Source organism: Meleagris gallopavo, chromosome 4 (genome assembly GCF_000146605.3).
Source record: "Meleagris gallopavo isolate NT-WF06-2002-E0010 breed Aviagen turkey brand Nicholas breeding stock chromosome 4, Turkey_5.1, whole genome shotgun sequence".
In the NCBI taxonomy this organism is placed as follows: domain Eukaryota; kingdom Metazoa; phylum Chordata; class Aves; order Galliformes; family Phasianidae; genus Meleagris; species Meleagris gallopavo.
In genome coordinates this window covers 12,746,794-12,764,186 of record NC_015014.2, presented here as the reverse complement: position 1 = coordinate 12,764,186, position 17,393 = coordinate 12,746,794, and the positions used below count along the sequence as shown (strand labels likewise).

The 17,393-nt window shown below is 34.7% G+C and overlaps 1 protein-coding gene across 1 annotated transcript in view; it reads left to right on the top strand.

The window, feature by feature from the left end:
- The window catches only part of LRBA (LPS responsive beige-like anchor protein), a 368,564-nt gene that overhangs the window by 42,025 nt on the left and 309,146 nt on the right, over positions 1-17,393 (top strand). Inside the window, 14 exon segments of the mRNA XM_010709547.3 lie at positions 211-357; positions 1,201-1,398; positions 2,339-2,472; positions 3,875-3,983; positions 4,153-4,305; positions 5,505-5,673; positions 6,625-6,704; positions 8,186-8,248; positions 9,957-10,054; positions 12,500-12,592; positions 13,802-13,910; positions 14,259-14,340; positions 15,874-15,997; positions 16,238-16,430. Of these exon segments, the coding sequence (XP_010707849.2) occupies positions 211-357; positions 1,201-1,398; positions 2,339-2,472; positions 3,875-3,983; positions 4,153-4,305; positions 5,505-5,673; positions 6,625-6,704; positions 8,186-8,248; positions 9,957-10,054; positions 12,500-12,592; positions 13,802-13,910; positions 14,259-14,340; positions 15,874-15,997; positions 16,238-16,430 (1,752 nt within the window).

The window sequence follows — 17,393 nt, the reverse complement described above, 5'->3', positions numbered from 1 at the left end:
AAAAGAAAAAAGAAAAAAATTACTTATAACTCCTTGGTAGGGAGAAGTACATTCTGCTTATATTGTCAAAACTTAAAAATTTGTTTCCACTAAAACCTTAAAAGCTTTCTTACTTGTAAAAATAATATTATTCTTTAATAATGTGTGTATTTCTTGGATAATTTGTCTGTGTTGCTTTATTTATTTATTTATTTATTTATTTATTTTTAGACATTTGACAAATGTTTCCTGGGTTCCTCAGAAACAGCAGATGCCAATCGAGTGTTTTGTGGGCAAATGACGTCTGTTTACCTTTTTAGTGAGGCTCTCAATGCTGCTCAAATCTTTGCCATTTATCAGCTTGGTCTGGGATATAAGGTAGCATGGAATTAACTGTAAAACTTCTGAAGTTTAGTTCAAGTAACGTAGTCAGTGTAAGACTGTTGTGGCACACCTATGTTCTGAAAATATTGTTATCATTGAATGTTTTATTAACCTGTTGCAAAAATTAATACAAGCCTGTGCATCATATTACAAACTGCAATTAAATGTTAATTCATTTTTTTAAATTTCTTATAAAAACAAATAAACAATATAAGAACAAGCTTGAGTTCTTGTTCTCAAGGTTTCGGGTGATTGGAAGGGTGAGAAGAGCACTTTCTTTTAGTAGGTTCATTTTTTCCATGGAGGCTGAAAACTTGAGATCATTAGGTATTATGTATTTGTTTTAGGAGAGTAGCCTAGTAGTTGCTTTTGCTAGTCAGTCTTGCTTAATGTGTAAAGTTAGTGCTGAAGATGAGTTCTGTTGCAGTGATTTATTATTTGTTTTGTCTTAGCCTGAGGGGCACTAATTGAAGGCTGCTATTCCCTAGCAGCTGTATAAACATACGCTAAAAAGATGGATTCTTTTCTCTCTGCTCCTCAATTATTAGTTCCCTCTGAGTGAACATTGTTGACTGCCAGTCTGTTTCCTAGCTAATGTCTTTCTTTTGCATTACCCGCCATTTTGACAGTGTCATTCTTCAGGCGTCAGAAAACAGTTGCACAGTTGTAATTTTGTAAAATTGATTTTGAGTCAATGTTGTTATGAGACTCCTTTTTGAAATATTGTTGGATTTAAGAAACAGTGTCATTTTCTATTAATAGTTGTGTTCTGAACTGTATTTGAAATGTATATAATGTTTTTCTTTGTTTTCTGTCCTCAACACTTCCCCAATGCAGGGAACATTCAAATTCAAGGCAGAAAGTGATCTATTCCTTGATGATCATCATAAATTGTTGCTGTATGATGGCAAGCTATCCAGTGCTATTGCTTTTATGTACAATCCAAGGGCTACAGATGCACAGCTCTGTCTAGAGTCATCCCCTAAAGATAACCCTTCTATTTTTGTTCATTCACCACATGCCCTCATGCTGCAGGTATGGCAACATTTTTCATAGATTTTTAGAATATAGATGGTTTACTTTTTGAAAATCTGAAAAATCACGTTAAGCTGGGATTTCTATAAGATAAAGAGCTGCTGAGGGTGGGTTCCTCCCCAGGTCATCTCTGCTGCTTTTCCCTGTCAGCTCTCAGCACAGCTAAGTGCCTTACTACTTAAATCTCCAAAGCTGATGCAGATGGTTAGGAGTCAGTTCTTGAAGTTATCAAGCTACTTGACTTGTTCGTGTGACCACTGTGTTAACCATACTGGACATTTCTCTTAGCTTCACTCAGGAAAATAAAAGTGGGCAGCTTCTCTGAAACAGCAAGAGAGAAGAATACAATTCTACTTTTGTTTGTAATGCCGTGTGTAGTATAGTCAGAGGAACCCTTGCCTCATTGGTGCGTGGGCATGCTATCTTTTTGAATTAATGTGGGTGCACATAAGGACTATGAAAAGGTTCTTTAATCAAAATTACAATCTAAAAAATGTCAATATTACTAAGAAATCCTGTTAACTTTTCAGAAACATTCTTCTTCCTCATTGCTGACACACTTTCATTCTTTACAGACATTATCTATCTCCCTATCCCTAACAGAGCTTCACTCTGTTGACATTATACTCTTTGCTTCCCAGCCTTTGAATGCCTAAATTTTTTAATTTGCTTGAAGATTTTTTCCTAGAGTTTCAATATTATTAAAGACTTGTTTTAGAGTTTGCAAGCTACCTCCTATGTATTCTTCTGAGGGTTTCTCTACGCCAGTAAATCAGGCAGCTTGAATATTTAGAGTGGCTATAGAAGTCAGTTTTATACTTCTTGCTGTTCTCTTTTTAATTGGTAATACGATTTTCATGTTGAAGAAATTTCAGATTATTTCTAGCAAACTTTTTTAACAGTTTTTCAGAGTTCTCAATTTGTTTTTTTTTTTTGCCAGGATGTGAAAGCAGTCTTGACACATTCTGTCCAAAGTGCCTTGCATTCCATTGGAGGAGTGCAGGTACTTTTTCCTCTCTTTGCACAGCTAGACTATAGGCAATATTCATCAGACCACATTGACACAACTGTTTGGTGAGTGCATATAGCTGTGTTCTTTGTTTCTTATTTGTGTGAAGGAAATTAAATCTTGCTTTATTAATTGGCACTGTACTGTAATTTCACTTGTGGAACTATGTCTAACTAGAAAAACATAACATTGCTACAGGCAGGTGTGACTGTTTTGTGAAGTAGATTTGTTTTGTACCATACTTCCCATGAAAAAGTTAGTACAGAACCAGAAGGGATGCTTATTGCTATGTGACAATTTTTTTTTTTTTTAGTTGCCATAATTATGGACAGTTCTTTTTTGAGCTTTTTCCTGTCACAGGAAAAAAGAATCCTTTGGGAAAGATGGTTTTTTCAGTTTATATGAAAGCATTCTTTTTTTTTCTTTTTTCTTCAGACATTTTGTGGCATAGAGCTTGAAAATAAACAGAAGAATGAAAATGAATCTTTTTTCAGCTCGCTTACTAGCATTCTTAAAATATATTAGTATTTTGACATTGAAGGTAATACCAAGAACAGTCAAAAGCTGTTTTCTTTTTATTCTACTACGCATTATTGCTGCCAAACTTGAAGAATGTATTAATTTTTTGGCTTTTCCCCTGAATTCAACTCTGTTTCTCATCAGTCCAGTTCCTGAACAGAAACAAAAGCAGTTGTAGCTCCTCAGTTATAATACAGATGCAGTAACAGCAAAAGTATTGTTTTTTAGAATTGGTCTGTTTTCTCTGTTTCATTGCAATTGTGGCTTCATGATGGCTGAAAGATTATCTACGTCCCTACCATTGTAAAGCAGGAGTGCTTACAAAGTTCCTTCAGCCCATTTTGCGCATTCCTGGACTTCTCCTGAGATGACTTAGATTTATGCATACATGATGAATCAAGGATGTGATTTGGTTGCAGAGTAACTCATCTATAGGGTGTTTTTCTGCTGGCTTGTATTGATTCATAGATAGGTGCTAGTGTTGTGACGCAAGGGCAAAGGCATGAATGTTACTTCTAGCAGTAGTGTGGAGTTGAAGTAACTCGAACCAACCTCTGTCTAGAAAAATATTTCCACCTGTTCATCTGAAAGCAGAGTAGTGGTAACTGTAATGACATTGGTCGCTGATCTTGGAGAAGTTTAAAACTAAAACAAGGAGCAGAGAGAACCACACAATAATTGCTGCCTTTCTGCGCAAATGTATTTTAAGAATTTTGCTATTGCATGCTTATCTTGGAATACAAACTTTTGAGTTAGACATACATTAATTTAAAGAAGAAAATGAGAGGTTTAAATTTTATCTTTTTTTTTTTGTCGTTAAAATTCTGATCTAAGCTCTTATTTGATACATTGCTTATGGGCTGTGTATAGAAGTGTTAATTTGAGAATACCTTCTGTCTTGTTGTGGTCACACTTCAAAATGTCTTTCTAAAATATTATGTTTTTCAGTTCAACTTTGTTGGCTTTTATTATGGAGTTGTTGAAGAACTCGATTGCTATGCAAGATCAAATGCTTTCCTGTAAGGGCTTCCTTGTGATAGGATATAGCTTGGAAAAGGTAAAAACAAACAAACAAAAATACCCATTTTTGATCTCATGTTTATGTTTAATTTTATTTTTTTGGGGGGGGGGGGTTTGGGGGGGGTGGAGGGAAGGGAGGAAACTCAGTCGACACAGTCATCTCCAGAGTTCTTGTTTAAGATTTTCTTAAAAATTTTCTTCTACAGTCTTCCAAAGTTCATGTTACCCGAGCTGTACTAGAGCTATGCCTTGCTTTTTCTAAGTACCTGAGCAACTTGCACAATGGGGCGCCCTTGCTGAAACAGCTATGTGATCATATTCTCCTTAATCCTGCAATATGGATTCATATCCCAGCACAGGTAAAACTGTTTATTCTTATGAATACAATTCCCTTATGATGTATCTATTTGAGAGGGTTGAGGTAAAGACAGCTTGCACAATTACAGTTCCTGGCTTCCAGTAGAAATCATATAGAAACGGTTTCAGGCTTTGTTTTTCTTCATATGACAGTCAAGTGTTGCAAGATCCCAAAGTAATTAGAGAATTATAAAGCTGCAGTGTTTAGCACAATGAAGTATGTTGGCTTGAGGAGTGTCTGAGCTAGTCAATGTTTTAGATTGATGGAGAAGTATGAATGGATTAGATGGCAAAAAACAAAAATAACAACAAACAGTAATTTTTATGAGAAATTGTTCTGGGCTGTCCAGAGAGAAGTATTTATTTAAGTTCATGTATGCCCCTGTGGGGTACTTGTGCTTTTTTGAATCTGTTCTCTCAGTGCGATATACTTGAACAAAAACTTTCTAGCTGGTCCTACTTAAAATCTTATCGGACTTTGTTTTGTCCCTTCCATGAAGATTTGTTATTCCTTTAAAAAAAAAAAACACAACTGAATCAGCACTAATCATGTTACTGTAGAAGTCACAGCAAAGCATCTCTTTGCTGCAGCTAAATGAAATTATTAGAGAATTATTTTTAAGGCATTATTCTTCAGCATAGAAAGATAAATAAATTTATTGTAGGCTTAAATTCCTACATATGCACTTGACATAATAAAAGAATACTTTGTGTGAAATTCTTCTGACAAATGCAGTTTTCTTTCTAGTTTTAAGTAGCTGAAGGCAACGTAGCCAGTTGATTGAGGGAAGTGGTCTTGCCCCCTTACTCAGCACTGGTGAGGCATGTCTCAGCTACATTCTGACCACAACCCCTTAGCATGCCCCAAGCAGTGTCAGTCAACTTCAGTTGTCTGTGATTGTGTGACTGTCATGCTTTTGTGCTCCTGTAAGCGTGGACTACCTTGAGAAAAGAAAGAAAAACAAAAACCAACAACCACCAAAAAACCCACAACAGCCTATTTTAGTTGTATTAACAATTTATTTTTAGAAATGATTTTTTTTTTTTTGTCAGTTGGCAGGACTTTTAGGAGCTTTGTGACTATTTTATGCTCAGAAAATCTATTTCTTTAAGAAATTTTAGTAGATGAAATTCAAGAAATGTCTGATGTGCTGTAATATTGTTGCAGTGATTTTTTTAATTTCCTGATTGGGTGTTGCAGGTTCAGCTGATCCTGTACACTTACTTGTCTACTGAGTTCATTGGCACTGTTAACATATATGGTGCAATTAGACGGGTTGGGACAGTTCTTTTGGTCATGCATACCCTGAAGTATTATTACTGGGTAGTGAATCCTCAAGATCGCAGTGGTATAACTCCCAAAGGCGTAGGTACGTATTCGTTTCTACTTGTTTGTTTTGAGGATTGTCTCGTATACTATGTAATAGAACTGTGTATATTCCAGAAATTGTACTTCAATGGAATTGGTTCACTGTAACAGTCCCAACGGTGTGCTTTTGTCCGTAGGATATTGTTGAAAGTTCTTTTTTAAGAAACGAGTGAAACCTTTTGAAGAAAACAATGTCCTCTGTGACCAGAGACTGGTGTGGATTAATAGTAGATAGAACTGACTAGCAGAACTGTAGACTTTTGGAATGGTAGGTGTGTGCCTGGTTACAAAGATCCCTTTGTGGTATTTTGTATCCTGTAATAAGTAAAGTTAAGTGTTTTTTCCTTTTTTTCCCCCCCTATTTTCCCAATGAAGACACAAATTTACTATTCCTGAAAATGGACTTGCAACTGTACATTTGCTTTCTGTATGAAAGCTCTTACTTTGGTTGCTAACCTGTTTTTTTTTTTTTTTTTTAACCCTGCCTCTCCTGGGAATGATAAACTATTTGAGTATTTAAAATATTTTAGTGGAAGTTGTCTTTACACAGATATGGCAGAAACAAGCCCTCTTGGCTTGGAGTTAAGAAATTTGGTCTTTGACTGTCCAGGTAATCTTTATATGTAATGCTCTAGGATTGGTTTTCATTGTAGTTGAAGCCAGTGTGTACAGTAGCTTCCTTTGGATGTAAGTAGAACAACTTTAACAACAATTGAAAACTGCTATAACCAGGAACCTCTGACATAAAGTTCAGGAACCTCAGAGGTTTTGCTAACTGCAGTGGAATGCATCACTATTTTGTGTTAAGAAGTAGAGGAAAAAATAGCTGTTCTAAGCATTGTTCTCTCTCCACGCAGTGTATGCCATTTATTTTTCTGTATACGGAAATGGATACTATGCTATTAACCACCATTAATTTGCATTCCATATATCTACTTCTTTTCTTCTGTAGATGGGCCACGGCCTACTCAAAAAGAGACTTTATCTCTGCGAGCATTTTTGTTGATGTTCATTAAACAACTAGTGATGAAGGTGGGATATCTAAATTTCTTTTCATTAAGAAATCCATTCTAACGTAGCATTTTGTTCTAAGCAGGCTGAATGTTGTAAAGAAGTAAATAGAAATACCATGTAAGGTGCATCTTACTGTGGCCGTTGCTGCAGCCAAATGCACTTTTCCCATTCAAGAATTTTTAATCAAACATGGAGCTATTAAATAATTACCTGAGAAAGATCTACTGCTTAGGAAATATGGTCTGCTCTGATTCATTTGATTCCTTACTATGTATTTTTGCAAAAACAGTGCCACCTGCATTGTAAGTGCTTTAAGACTAAGGAGCATTATTGAGCATTATATGTGAGGGACAGAGGGGGATAAGAAAAATGCTGCCAGTAAGTTTCACAATAATTCTTTAGACACTAGAAGAATATTGAAGCACAGCACTTCTTCTGCTTGTAGACTTCTTGTAATCTCCTATTGTAAGCTTTGTTTTCTCTTCTTCCTTCCTTTTCTAGGCTATGTCTTTTCTGTGTTTGAATTTAGCTCCCTTTTTCCCTCTTGATTACTAAGGGACCCTGTGCTGCTGCTGCCCACAGCCCCAGTAGTTGAGATGAGTAATTACAAGAAAAGTTCTCATCATTTCTCATCATTTACTTTAAGTCAGATGATCTGCGACTGAAGTAGCAGAGAAAACTTAACTAGAAAAATAAGACTTTCATTTAAAAATAGTTAGGCTTTTATCTTTTTCTGTGAGAGATTTATAACTTGGACAGTTTTGGATACAGTTTCACAAGGACAGCAAAAAAGGTGTCCATGATTAAAGGTTGATTCTTCTGCACATTTTTTGTTTATGCAAGATCTTTTTGGGAATTGAGTGACTTAATTAGAAAGAAAAAAAAAAAAGGAAAAAAAAGCCCTGGAAATGAAGGAACAGCTTTTCCCTTCCTTGATCCCATTCTTAGAAACAAATATTTTCATGTTCACAAAAAGAAGATTAGAAAAAACAACAAAAAAACCCTTCAAGGTATATTCCTAAGCCATAAATGTAAAATCCATAAATGATTTAACTTTAAGTGAAATTGAAAGTAACTGAAAATAAAATTCTATAGTAGCATAAGAAGCATAAATTGGCTGTAAGTGTAGGGAAGAGGCTCAGGTTTACTTTGAATCCTCTTTGACACTTTAATTTGTTATTAATGATATGTTCATATTCTCTGAATCAATTAACATGAGCTTTCACATGTTCCTCTATCAATTTCATTGTACTTGATTAGTATCTGCCTATTTTCATTCCTGTATTGGATTCTTACCGTATTTTTTAAAACTTCAGTGGGCCCTTTCTTGGGCAGAGAAAAAGCTGTCTTCTATTTATGAAGCTATTATAGTATCACGTGAAAGCATATTTGCCTTGTGAGACTTGAACTGTATGTAATCATGGCTTCTGATGATGCTCTTTTGACAATGATTCTTTTGTCCTTGAAAGATAATACGTAAAACTTTTTTTTTTTTAAAGGACTATGGAATAAAAGAAGAAGAATTGCAGGCAATCCTCAATTATCTACTCACTATTCATGAGGTAATTTTTAAACATCTGCTTTTCCGGGTGCTACTTTTGCACTGTGTTTTCCAGTATTGCTGTCTTGATGTCACAAGATGGCTCTGTAGAGGAAATAGCAAGTATTGTTCAACTCCGTTGTAGCATGCTGAGCTGCCAATATTCTTGCAATGATTCAAGCACTATGTTCAATGTTATTGAAGTTCATTAAGCTAGGAAGTCAAAATGGTTTCCTATGTTGTTCTGCAAACTGATTTGCCAAGCAGAAAAACAGATGGCGAGACTGACTTAGAGGAAGAAAAAAAAAAGACAAAATACTATTTTATGCTGCCTAAGTAATATTTTTTGTTTCTTACTCCTTTTTATTTTGCTTCTTAAATAAAGCAATAAAATTGAAAACATGCATTAAAAAATAAAGATGTATGTTAATGGCATCTAAGAGAAGCATATAAACTTAATTGGGAGAAAATGTTGGTTACCACTGATACATCTGCATCTTAATATTTTAGCACCGGGAAAAGGCACTTTATGCCAGATGCAACATCAAAGACAAGGGAAATGGGAACATAAATCTAACTGATCTCATCTCTGTAAGGGTGCTTGAAATGGGAAAAATAAGGAATTAATTGAACTTCAAGCAGTACAGATTTTTTTTTCTTTCTGTTTACATCTATGTTTTCCTTTTATGCTTTGTGCTGATTACTGATCCATGTACTTGGCAATATCATGGTCATTACCTTAAGTCATTCAGCTTTATAATATAGATACTTGAAAAAAAAAAGTCTTGTTAACATACAGGAGTAAGCCAAAAGAGCAGAAACTTTGTGACCTTCAGATAAGAAGGTGATATTTTTAACTGTTTAAACCACTTATAGGGTAAAACATTAAAAGCAGGATGCCACAGAATAAGGTATCTTGATGTATATTCAGAAAAACATTAAAAAAATAGAATTTGGCCTCATCATAGGGCTTATAAGTCAGTGACAGAGTCTGTGATATAATCTAGTAATATCTTTACGTGAACACAGTTGGCCAGAGGGATGTAAAACTGATTTTCTAATAGAACCAGAATATTTGTTTAAAAGTGGAAAATTTGGAAAGAACTTGTAAAATAAATTTTCATTTTATTACCACAATGAATGATAAAAGGAGAAACAATCATGTTTCAGTATTTCATAGGTTACTTTTAGTTACAACTAACCTACAGCTTAAGAAGTTGTTCCACGTTAGAGTGCTTTAGACTATTGGTGTGGAAAAAAACTTTATTGAACAGCTTGAATTACTCATTTTAAATATTGCCTGTGGCAAGCTGTGGTATTTTTTTTCTTTGGGTGGGCATTTGTTAGTAGAGATTTTATGTTAAACAACTACTTTGTGTCACAGAAAATGTGCAGCAGTTAATTTCTAGCTGCTGTGCAGTAAAAGAGAGTGAAATGTGCATATGTACAGACTAATATGTGCATGGAAGGAAATAACAAAGTCTAATAGTGTTTTTCCCTGTCCAAGTTGTTGGTGTCACTTGTTACTCTACAAAAGGAAGTATTTTCATCATAATGTTTTCTTCTGCTTATATGCTCTTGCCTTCCAGGTCTGTAGCTCTTTTGATCTTGTCCTAGTTACTACTGTTACTCTCCACATAATTTTGAAGTATTGTATGGTGATTCCTTGAACCAAATAATGTCCTAGCGTAGGTGTTTTTTAATTCAAATTTATAACTTTTACTCACCAGGATGACAATCTAATGGATGTCCTGCAGTTGCTTGTTGCTCTCATGTCAGAGCACCCAAGTTCTATGATCCCTGCTTTTGATCAGAGGAATGGATTACAGTAAGTGAAGTTTTGTAAGTGGGCAAAAGGAAATTATGTTTTTGAGCATACCATTACTTGCTACAGTTACCATGAAATCTGAAAGATCCTCATCAATATATGTGTTGTGATCTCACTGTTTTTCTCTTGGGGGATTTTTGTGTCCAGGTATTCTATTGGCAAGAGGTGATGTTGGATTTATCATTAATGAGGTCTTTTTAAAATATGTTTCCAGGGTGCTGATTATGCTTAAACAAGTAGTTTGATTTGAATTAGTCTGTACATTGAAGTCTTCATCTACTAGCATTTAGTCTTCTGCCTCCCTTATTGCATGTATTTTGGAACTGAAAGCGCTGTGAAAAGTTTGTTCAGATTTCTTCTGATCTTTATTAGCTTTTTTCCTTTTTTTTTCTTAATGTGTAAAGCGTTATCAGACTTGTCAGGGGAAGCCCTTTGTTTACATTTGTCATTGCTATATTCACAATCTCTGTTTCCCAACAAAATGGAAGATATTTTTTAACACTACTGTGAGAGGAAAGTAGGGAAAGTAGCAAATACTAACAGTTAAAGCGCAGGTAAAGATCTGTAGGTAAAACACAGGTAGAGACTGTAACTCTGATTTTGTGCTGGGTTTCTTAGAGAGAGTCATTACTGAAGTTTCCTATTTTAAAATCCATCTGTCTGGACATGGCAGGGGAAGAACTTGTACAGGCAAACAAATATAAGACCTATTCCTAGAAGCGTATGAGGAATAGTAATTCTCTTGCTATATAAAGGCAAAGTCTCATTTGGTACATTTTGTTGCACCTATTGGTTAACCCCCATTTATACATATATTTTTTTTCAGTTGCCCTTTCCCAAGAGACAACATTCAGGCACGTTCATAATTGGTTCCTCCACTCTTAGTGTTAGGCTGTGTCTTTTAACCTATTTTCTTCACCTTAGACTTCATTTGTATGGTAATGTATTATGCTATAGAAAACTAATAAGAACTCCAAATAATAAAACATTTGAATGTCACGTTGAGTCTCCAATGTAATATATTTATTTAACAACTGGCACTAGACATTTTCTTTTTTATTAACTAGTGCACAGGCAAGTCAGTATGAATAGTGTGTCTACAGTGAGAAATCATTTTGCTCTCCTGTCTCGTTTGTTACATTCCTTGCTCTGATATCGTCGCCGGTCATTTCTTGTCTTGCTTCCTTGCTTAGTGATATATCTGCTATTTGCAATTACAAATTCTGTGTTCTGGAAATTAATGAAGTGTGTATTCCTCCATCAAATGTGCCTGATCAGGTAGTGTTCTGTTGTCTGTCTCTGAAGACACTGGTGAAGTCTCTTACAGTCACCTGTAGTAGCTAGTCTATAGGAAGGAAAGCTCATACCAACTAGCTTAAGGAATGGATACCTGCAGAATTCTGCTGTGACTGTGATTGCTTTTTTGAAAATAGAGATAAACTACATTAAAGATGGTGTGGGTTTTGAGAGCTGTTCGTTATTACTAACAGAAACTCCAAAGCCAGGACTTCTGAAAGAGGCTTTTCAGGAATTTTAATTTGCCTACTCTCTTGTTGTCCTTTTCTAAGACAGCTATAATATAGTCTCACCCAGTTTGATTTAGTGAACAAGGCAAACTTCTTGAGAAGATCTTACGCTTTAAATGTATAGAGATGAAAAGCTATCAAGTAATCAGGGACAGTTGATGGGAATATGATTATGTATCATATGCTTACAGAACTTGAGTGCTGCTTGGGGGAATGGGCTTTTTACACTAGCTGCCTGGCAAACTACATACATCACACGTCCTTAGAATGTTACTAATTACTGCTTCTTAACTTTGTGTGGCCCCAAGAAACCTCGTTGGCTAGTGTAGCTACTACGTTCAGCAAGAGTCTGTTTATCCAGAGAGGGTTGTATAAATGAGTTCATTTTCAAAGCCCCCGTGTATGTTGACTTCTGCATCTCTAGCAAAGAATGATAACTTTGTTGTTCCCAAAAAGCAGAAACCAGAATGAGTGAGATGAGAGAAATGCATACCGACATGCTGTTGTCTTACTTCTGTGTATACTCTATTGAATCATACGAGTGTCAAATATGGCAGTAGAAAAAAAATAATCCCCATACCTATGCAGCTACATATATAGTGAAACAATTGCTTGCTTAGTTTTCTAGATAAAACATCAGATTAAAGTAGCTTTGCATGTAGAAACTGCAGTAGACTTTCCAGAGCTGCATCTGTAGATATTGATCTCTGGGAAGTGCTTTAACTTCATTTCAAAATCTCTAAATATAATTATAAAATGTGAAATCACAAACTGTTGGGCAGTTAAAATAAATGTTGTTCTACTTATTAATACTCATCCTTTTAAAATAGGCTTGGACAATCTATTCTAGTTAATTTGTCATGCCAAAAACTGTTGGCATTTAAACTATTTCAGGAAGCTTTGTGTTTTTTATACTCAGGGTCATCTATAAACTTTTAGCATCAAAAAGTGAAGGCATCAGGGTGCAAGCTCTGAAAGTGATGGGGTATTTCTTAAAGCATCTTGCTCCAAAGTAAGTACTGGTTTAAGTCTTAAAAAAAAATATAAAATAGTGTCTTGTGACTCATAAATATGTGTGTATATATAAATATATATAAAAATATATATAAAGATTATTTTTATTTATATGTATGTCTGAGTTGTGTTTGTGTAAGCATATTGTTTTGTATATAAAATAAAAAAGCTATGTTGTAAGTTAATCACTAGATATACTACACTGAATAGTGGCTACTCTTCTTTAAGTACTTTGGATTTGTCACTAATCGACTTCTGACATGGTATAAGTACTTGTGTCAAGATTTTCTTACTTCCTTGTCTAGGTCATTTACTACTTATTTGCCTCGTGGTTGCCTGCTCTTCAAAGTGCAATTTTGCATTATGTCAGTAAAATTAGTAGCAAGAATTAGACTGGTGAGATGGAAACTCTTACTGCTTACTGGAAACTAGATTTAAGATGTCTCAATTGTCATTTTAAACCTTTTAAGTAATATTGGGTAAAACTGAGCTAAATCACCATTTTTTTTTTTTTTAATTTGCCTGATAGCTTTTATGAGTAAGCCATTTTTTGTTGCGAGGATCATTGAGGTAAAAAGATTTTCAGTCTTGAAGCCTTCTCGGCTGAGACTGCACCTTAATAACTTACTTGTAAATATAATCTTGTGAGCTGTGTGTCTGATAGTAGGGCCATTATGGGCAAATGTCTTTACTTTGTAGGAGTGTCACGTGGACTTGTCCACTATTTTTTCTCTAAATAAATTTGTTCACCATGTTTTTGTTTTTTGCAAGTCGTGAGATTGTGCAACTATGTCAGGAAGTGTGATATTGATACCAGTTAGCTGAGTTACCCAATTAATAGATTACAATACTAGGTAACTATTGAGATCACTGTCTGTGGTTAAAAGATATTTTTGCGTTAGATCAGGAAAAAGGTGTCCCTTTTTTTTTTTTTTTTTTAAGTTTTATCAAGAATTCTATAGGGGTGCCTCACAAATTTTTGGACCTATGAGTGACTGGACCACATTTAAGAAAGACTGCTGTCTTCTGTCTGTCTTCACTGAGTGACTTGCTCCTTCAGAGCTGGAATCCTTATCCTTTTCCTTTGACAAAGTTAAAGTCTTTAAAAATAATAATAAAATTCAATCACTCTGTATTTCTGAGGCATGCTTTTTTTCTCTGGCTAGTTGAATACTTGTGCTTATTTTATCTTTCTGTACTGTTTTAGGAGAAAAGCTGAAATCATGCTTGGACATGGATTGTTTTCTTTGCTGGCTGAAAGGCTGATGCTTCATACAAACTTGATCACCATGACCACATACAATGTCTTATTTGAGGTAGTAACATACTTCAGTTAAAATTCCATCTTTCTAATTGTTTGTTAGACATTATTGGAAAATTGCTTGCATATTTCTGCTGATGTTTTCCAGATGACATCAAAACTGAAGTGCGATGCAGTTGAGTGCTGCTTTTTTTTCCTATAAGTTCACTACTTGATTTTTTTTTTCTGCCTAACCTGGTTATGCTCATTATGAACAATTTCAGATAATAAGTAAGCTGAAAAAACCTAGTTTTTGTAGCCGTAGAGAAATGGAATAATAATGGTGGTGTATGAAGTTGTATGCAACTGTTTTTCAATACGCTCTTTTCATCACTGTTGATACGATGTCTGTTCTTCTCTCTAGATTCTGACTGAACAGATTTGTACTCAAGTGATACATAAACAACATCCTGACCCAGATTCAACAGTGAAGATACAAAATCCTCGTAAGAATGATAAATGTTTTTCAGTGATACCATAATAAAAGTCTGCTGGGAGAAGGAAGGAGAGAGTTGCTTATTCATTACTCTAACCAGTCTTAATTCTCATCTTGGTTTTAAGTAGTTTTTCCACTTAGGTGGAGTTATTTAGGAAGCAAGTCTCTTCAGCTTTTGAAAAGACATTTCAGTATAAATATATATGTAGTTCATAACTCACCATTTTTTGGCTGTGCAGTCATGTTATGAAGTAGATTTTCAATACTTGCATGCACGGAATATTTTGTTTTAATACACGTTAAGGCTCCAGCACAGTTCTGATTGCATTATTTAGTGATGCCAAACTAAATTACCTGAAATACGGGAGCAGCCTTCATCTTAAATAACCTTCAGGCCAACGATACTGAGTGGAAAGTAGAAGTGTATCTTCTCACTGTTTTGGTTAGCTTGCTTTACTGGAAAATATCTTGATATTAAACGTTAGATGTCTTTTGAACTATGAGGAAATACTGATCTCCTTTTCTGAATTATATGCAATGTTAATGTAGTCTTTGTATAATACAATGGCATTATGTTAGCTTTGGGAATTCATTTTTTTTTTCTGGAGAAATATGCATTTCTCACTTTCGTAGCTGCTTTGTTATTAGAAGTAGATTGTAGTAGTGGGTTTCCTTCATGTGGATAGTTTGGAAGAGAAATGAAAACAAAGCAGATCAGAAAAATCTGGTTACAGTATGCTATGGTAAATCTTTGCCTCATGTTAAGTCTGTATGAAGCAGGAAACTCGACATTTCTGTTTCTTAAATTTTTTTTAAGTGGTACTTACTGTTGTAATTAACACAGAATATTTGTATTGTGAGATATAAATTAGAAATACTCAGGTCTAGTGGGACAAGTGATTTCTAAGTTACCTTTTTGAGATCAATACTGATCACAGTGTCTGTGTACAAGTTGCATCTTACTTGGGAAATAAAATGAACTTTTTGAAGTAACAAGAACGATGACTGCTCCACTGCTTCAATAGGATGGAAGATACGATTTTGACCACCTCCAAAAGCGTAGAAGACATGTTCCTAGAATAAGCAGTGGAACTTGAAATCAGAAAGGTTTAGTCTCCTTCCTCAAACACTTTTTTTTACGTTAGAAATATTTAAGATTGGTAAGTTATTCACATTTTTCAAAAAATCATAGTTATTAATGGAGGACCAAATTTCTGCTTTTTTCTCTAGTTGATTTTATACCTGACGTATTAACTCCTCCTTAAAATAAGGTTCTAACACATTCTGGTAGTAATGTGTTTTAAATCCATTTATCATGCAGTAACATTTGTGTTGCTGAAACTTGGTAACTAAAAAAACATATCTGGAGTAGTTTAAGAGGGATTTGAAATAGTTAAACTTCCTGCTCAAATAGTTGCTTCTGCTAAGTATATATTTTTTGTGAATGCACTTTCTTTGAAGTAATTAGCATAAAGATGATATTTGAAGGTGTCTTAATCTTTGGTTGGTACTAATATTTTCTTGCTTGTTAACTGTTTTACAGAGATTTTGAAGGTTATTGCCATCCTGCTACGGAATTCTCCCCAGAGTCCAGAAACGTTGGAGATTCGGCGAGCCTTTCTCTCAGATATGATTAAACTTTTTAATAACAGCAGAGAAAATAGGAGGTAAGATGGCTTACCTTATGCATATACGTATGCAAATAAGCAGCATAAAAAATGTAACGGGATATTCTTGTTAGTCTCATTAAGCATTGCTGTTCAGCAAAATGTGTAATATGGTTTTGAATATGTAAAATTAGAGAATCTTGTATGCTGCTGCAATTAGAGATGTCGTATTCCTCTCTGGATGGATATATATTTCTAAAACATACTTTGCAATTTTATTAAATAGTGTGTATTTTGCAGGAGTTTGTTGCAGTGCTCCGTTTGGCAGGAGTGGATGCTTTCTCTTTGCTGTTTTAATCCCAAGACTTCAGAGGAGCAGAAGATAACTGAGATGGTGTATACCGTTTTTCGAATTTTGCTTTACCATGCTATCAAGTATGAGTGGGGTGGCTGGCGTGTTTGGGTGGATACACTGTCTATCACACATTCAAAGGTAAGCGTTTATGTTGGGAGCTTTTTTATGCTATGTAATGAATTTTGGAGCCTTGAAGTGCTGGATCATACAGTATGATAATGTGACAATGAGTATTTAAAATAATTCCACTGTTTGTATCTATTACTAGATATAATTCTTTCAAATACTCTACAATTAAATGTTATTTTTTTTGGTTTAACGCTTCAAAGAAATGCATGGATTTTTTTTTTTATTTGTTTGTCTGGTGAAATAGTGATAGTATTGATTTTTTTACTGAAAATCAGTGGCATGTGAGGATCATTTTAGGAGCATTTTCTGGAAAATTTTAGTATCTGCTTGGGTTTTAATAATGGTGTGAGCACAAGGGGGCGCACCATATCTATTCATAAACAAAAATACCTTTTGGTGATATGAACAGACTGTAAAAGCAGTGAAAAGGAGAGATATCAGAGTTAAGACAGATGCTTCAGCTGTTAAGCTGTCATGGGATACAAAGTGTGAAAGCAAATCCTTGTAGTATAGAAAGACTATTAGCCTTCATTATTTTTCTGGTGGTTTTTTTTCTTTGCAACTGGAAATATACCATAAAAGTTGTTAGTGGATCTCTAAGCAAATTGAAGTTATGTTTTATATAACTCTTCTCTCTTTCTCTGAACAAAAAAACGAGGCCAGTGTGTCTTGTGGTTTATCAGAAATGATCAGTTAAAATGATTTAAATTGTAAATTCATTATTTCTGCACGTATGCAATTTAAGCATGTAAGAAAGGACGTCTACAACTGTTCAAATCCTAATGTTTGTTTTAGGGTTCTGTGGAATCACGAATGCTTCTGTGAGTCTTTGGTTTTGTATGAGTTCCCCTTTCCACTGCTCAGCTGAAGCAGCCAGAATATTGTTATTTTGCAGCTCTCTTTATTCTTCATATACATAACTTGATAGTCAATTATTTGGCTATGGGGAGATGAATGTAGAAATCTGTATGT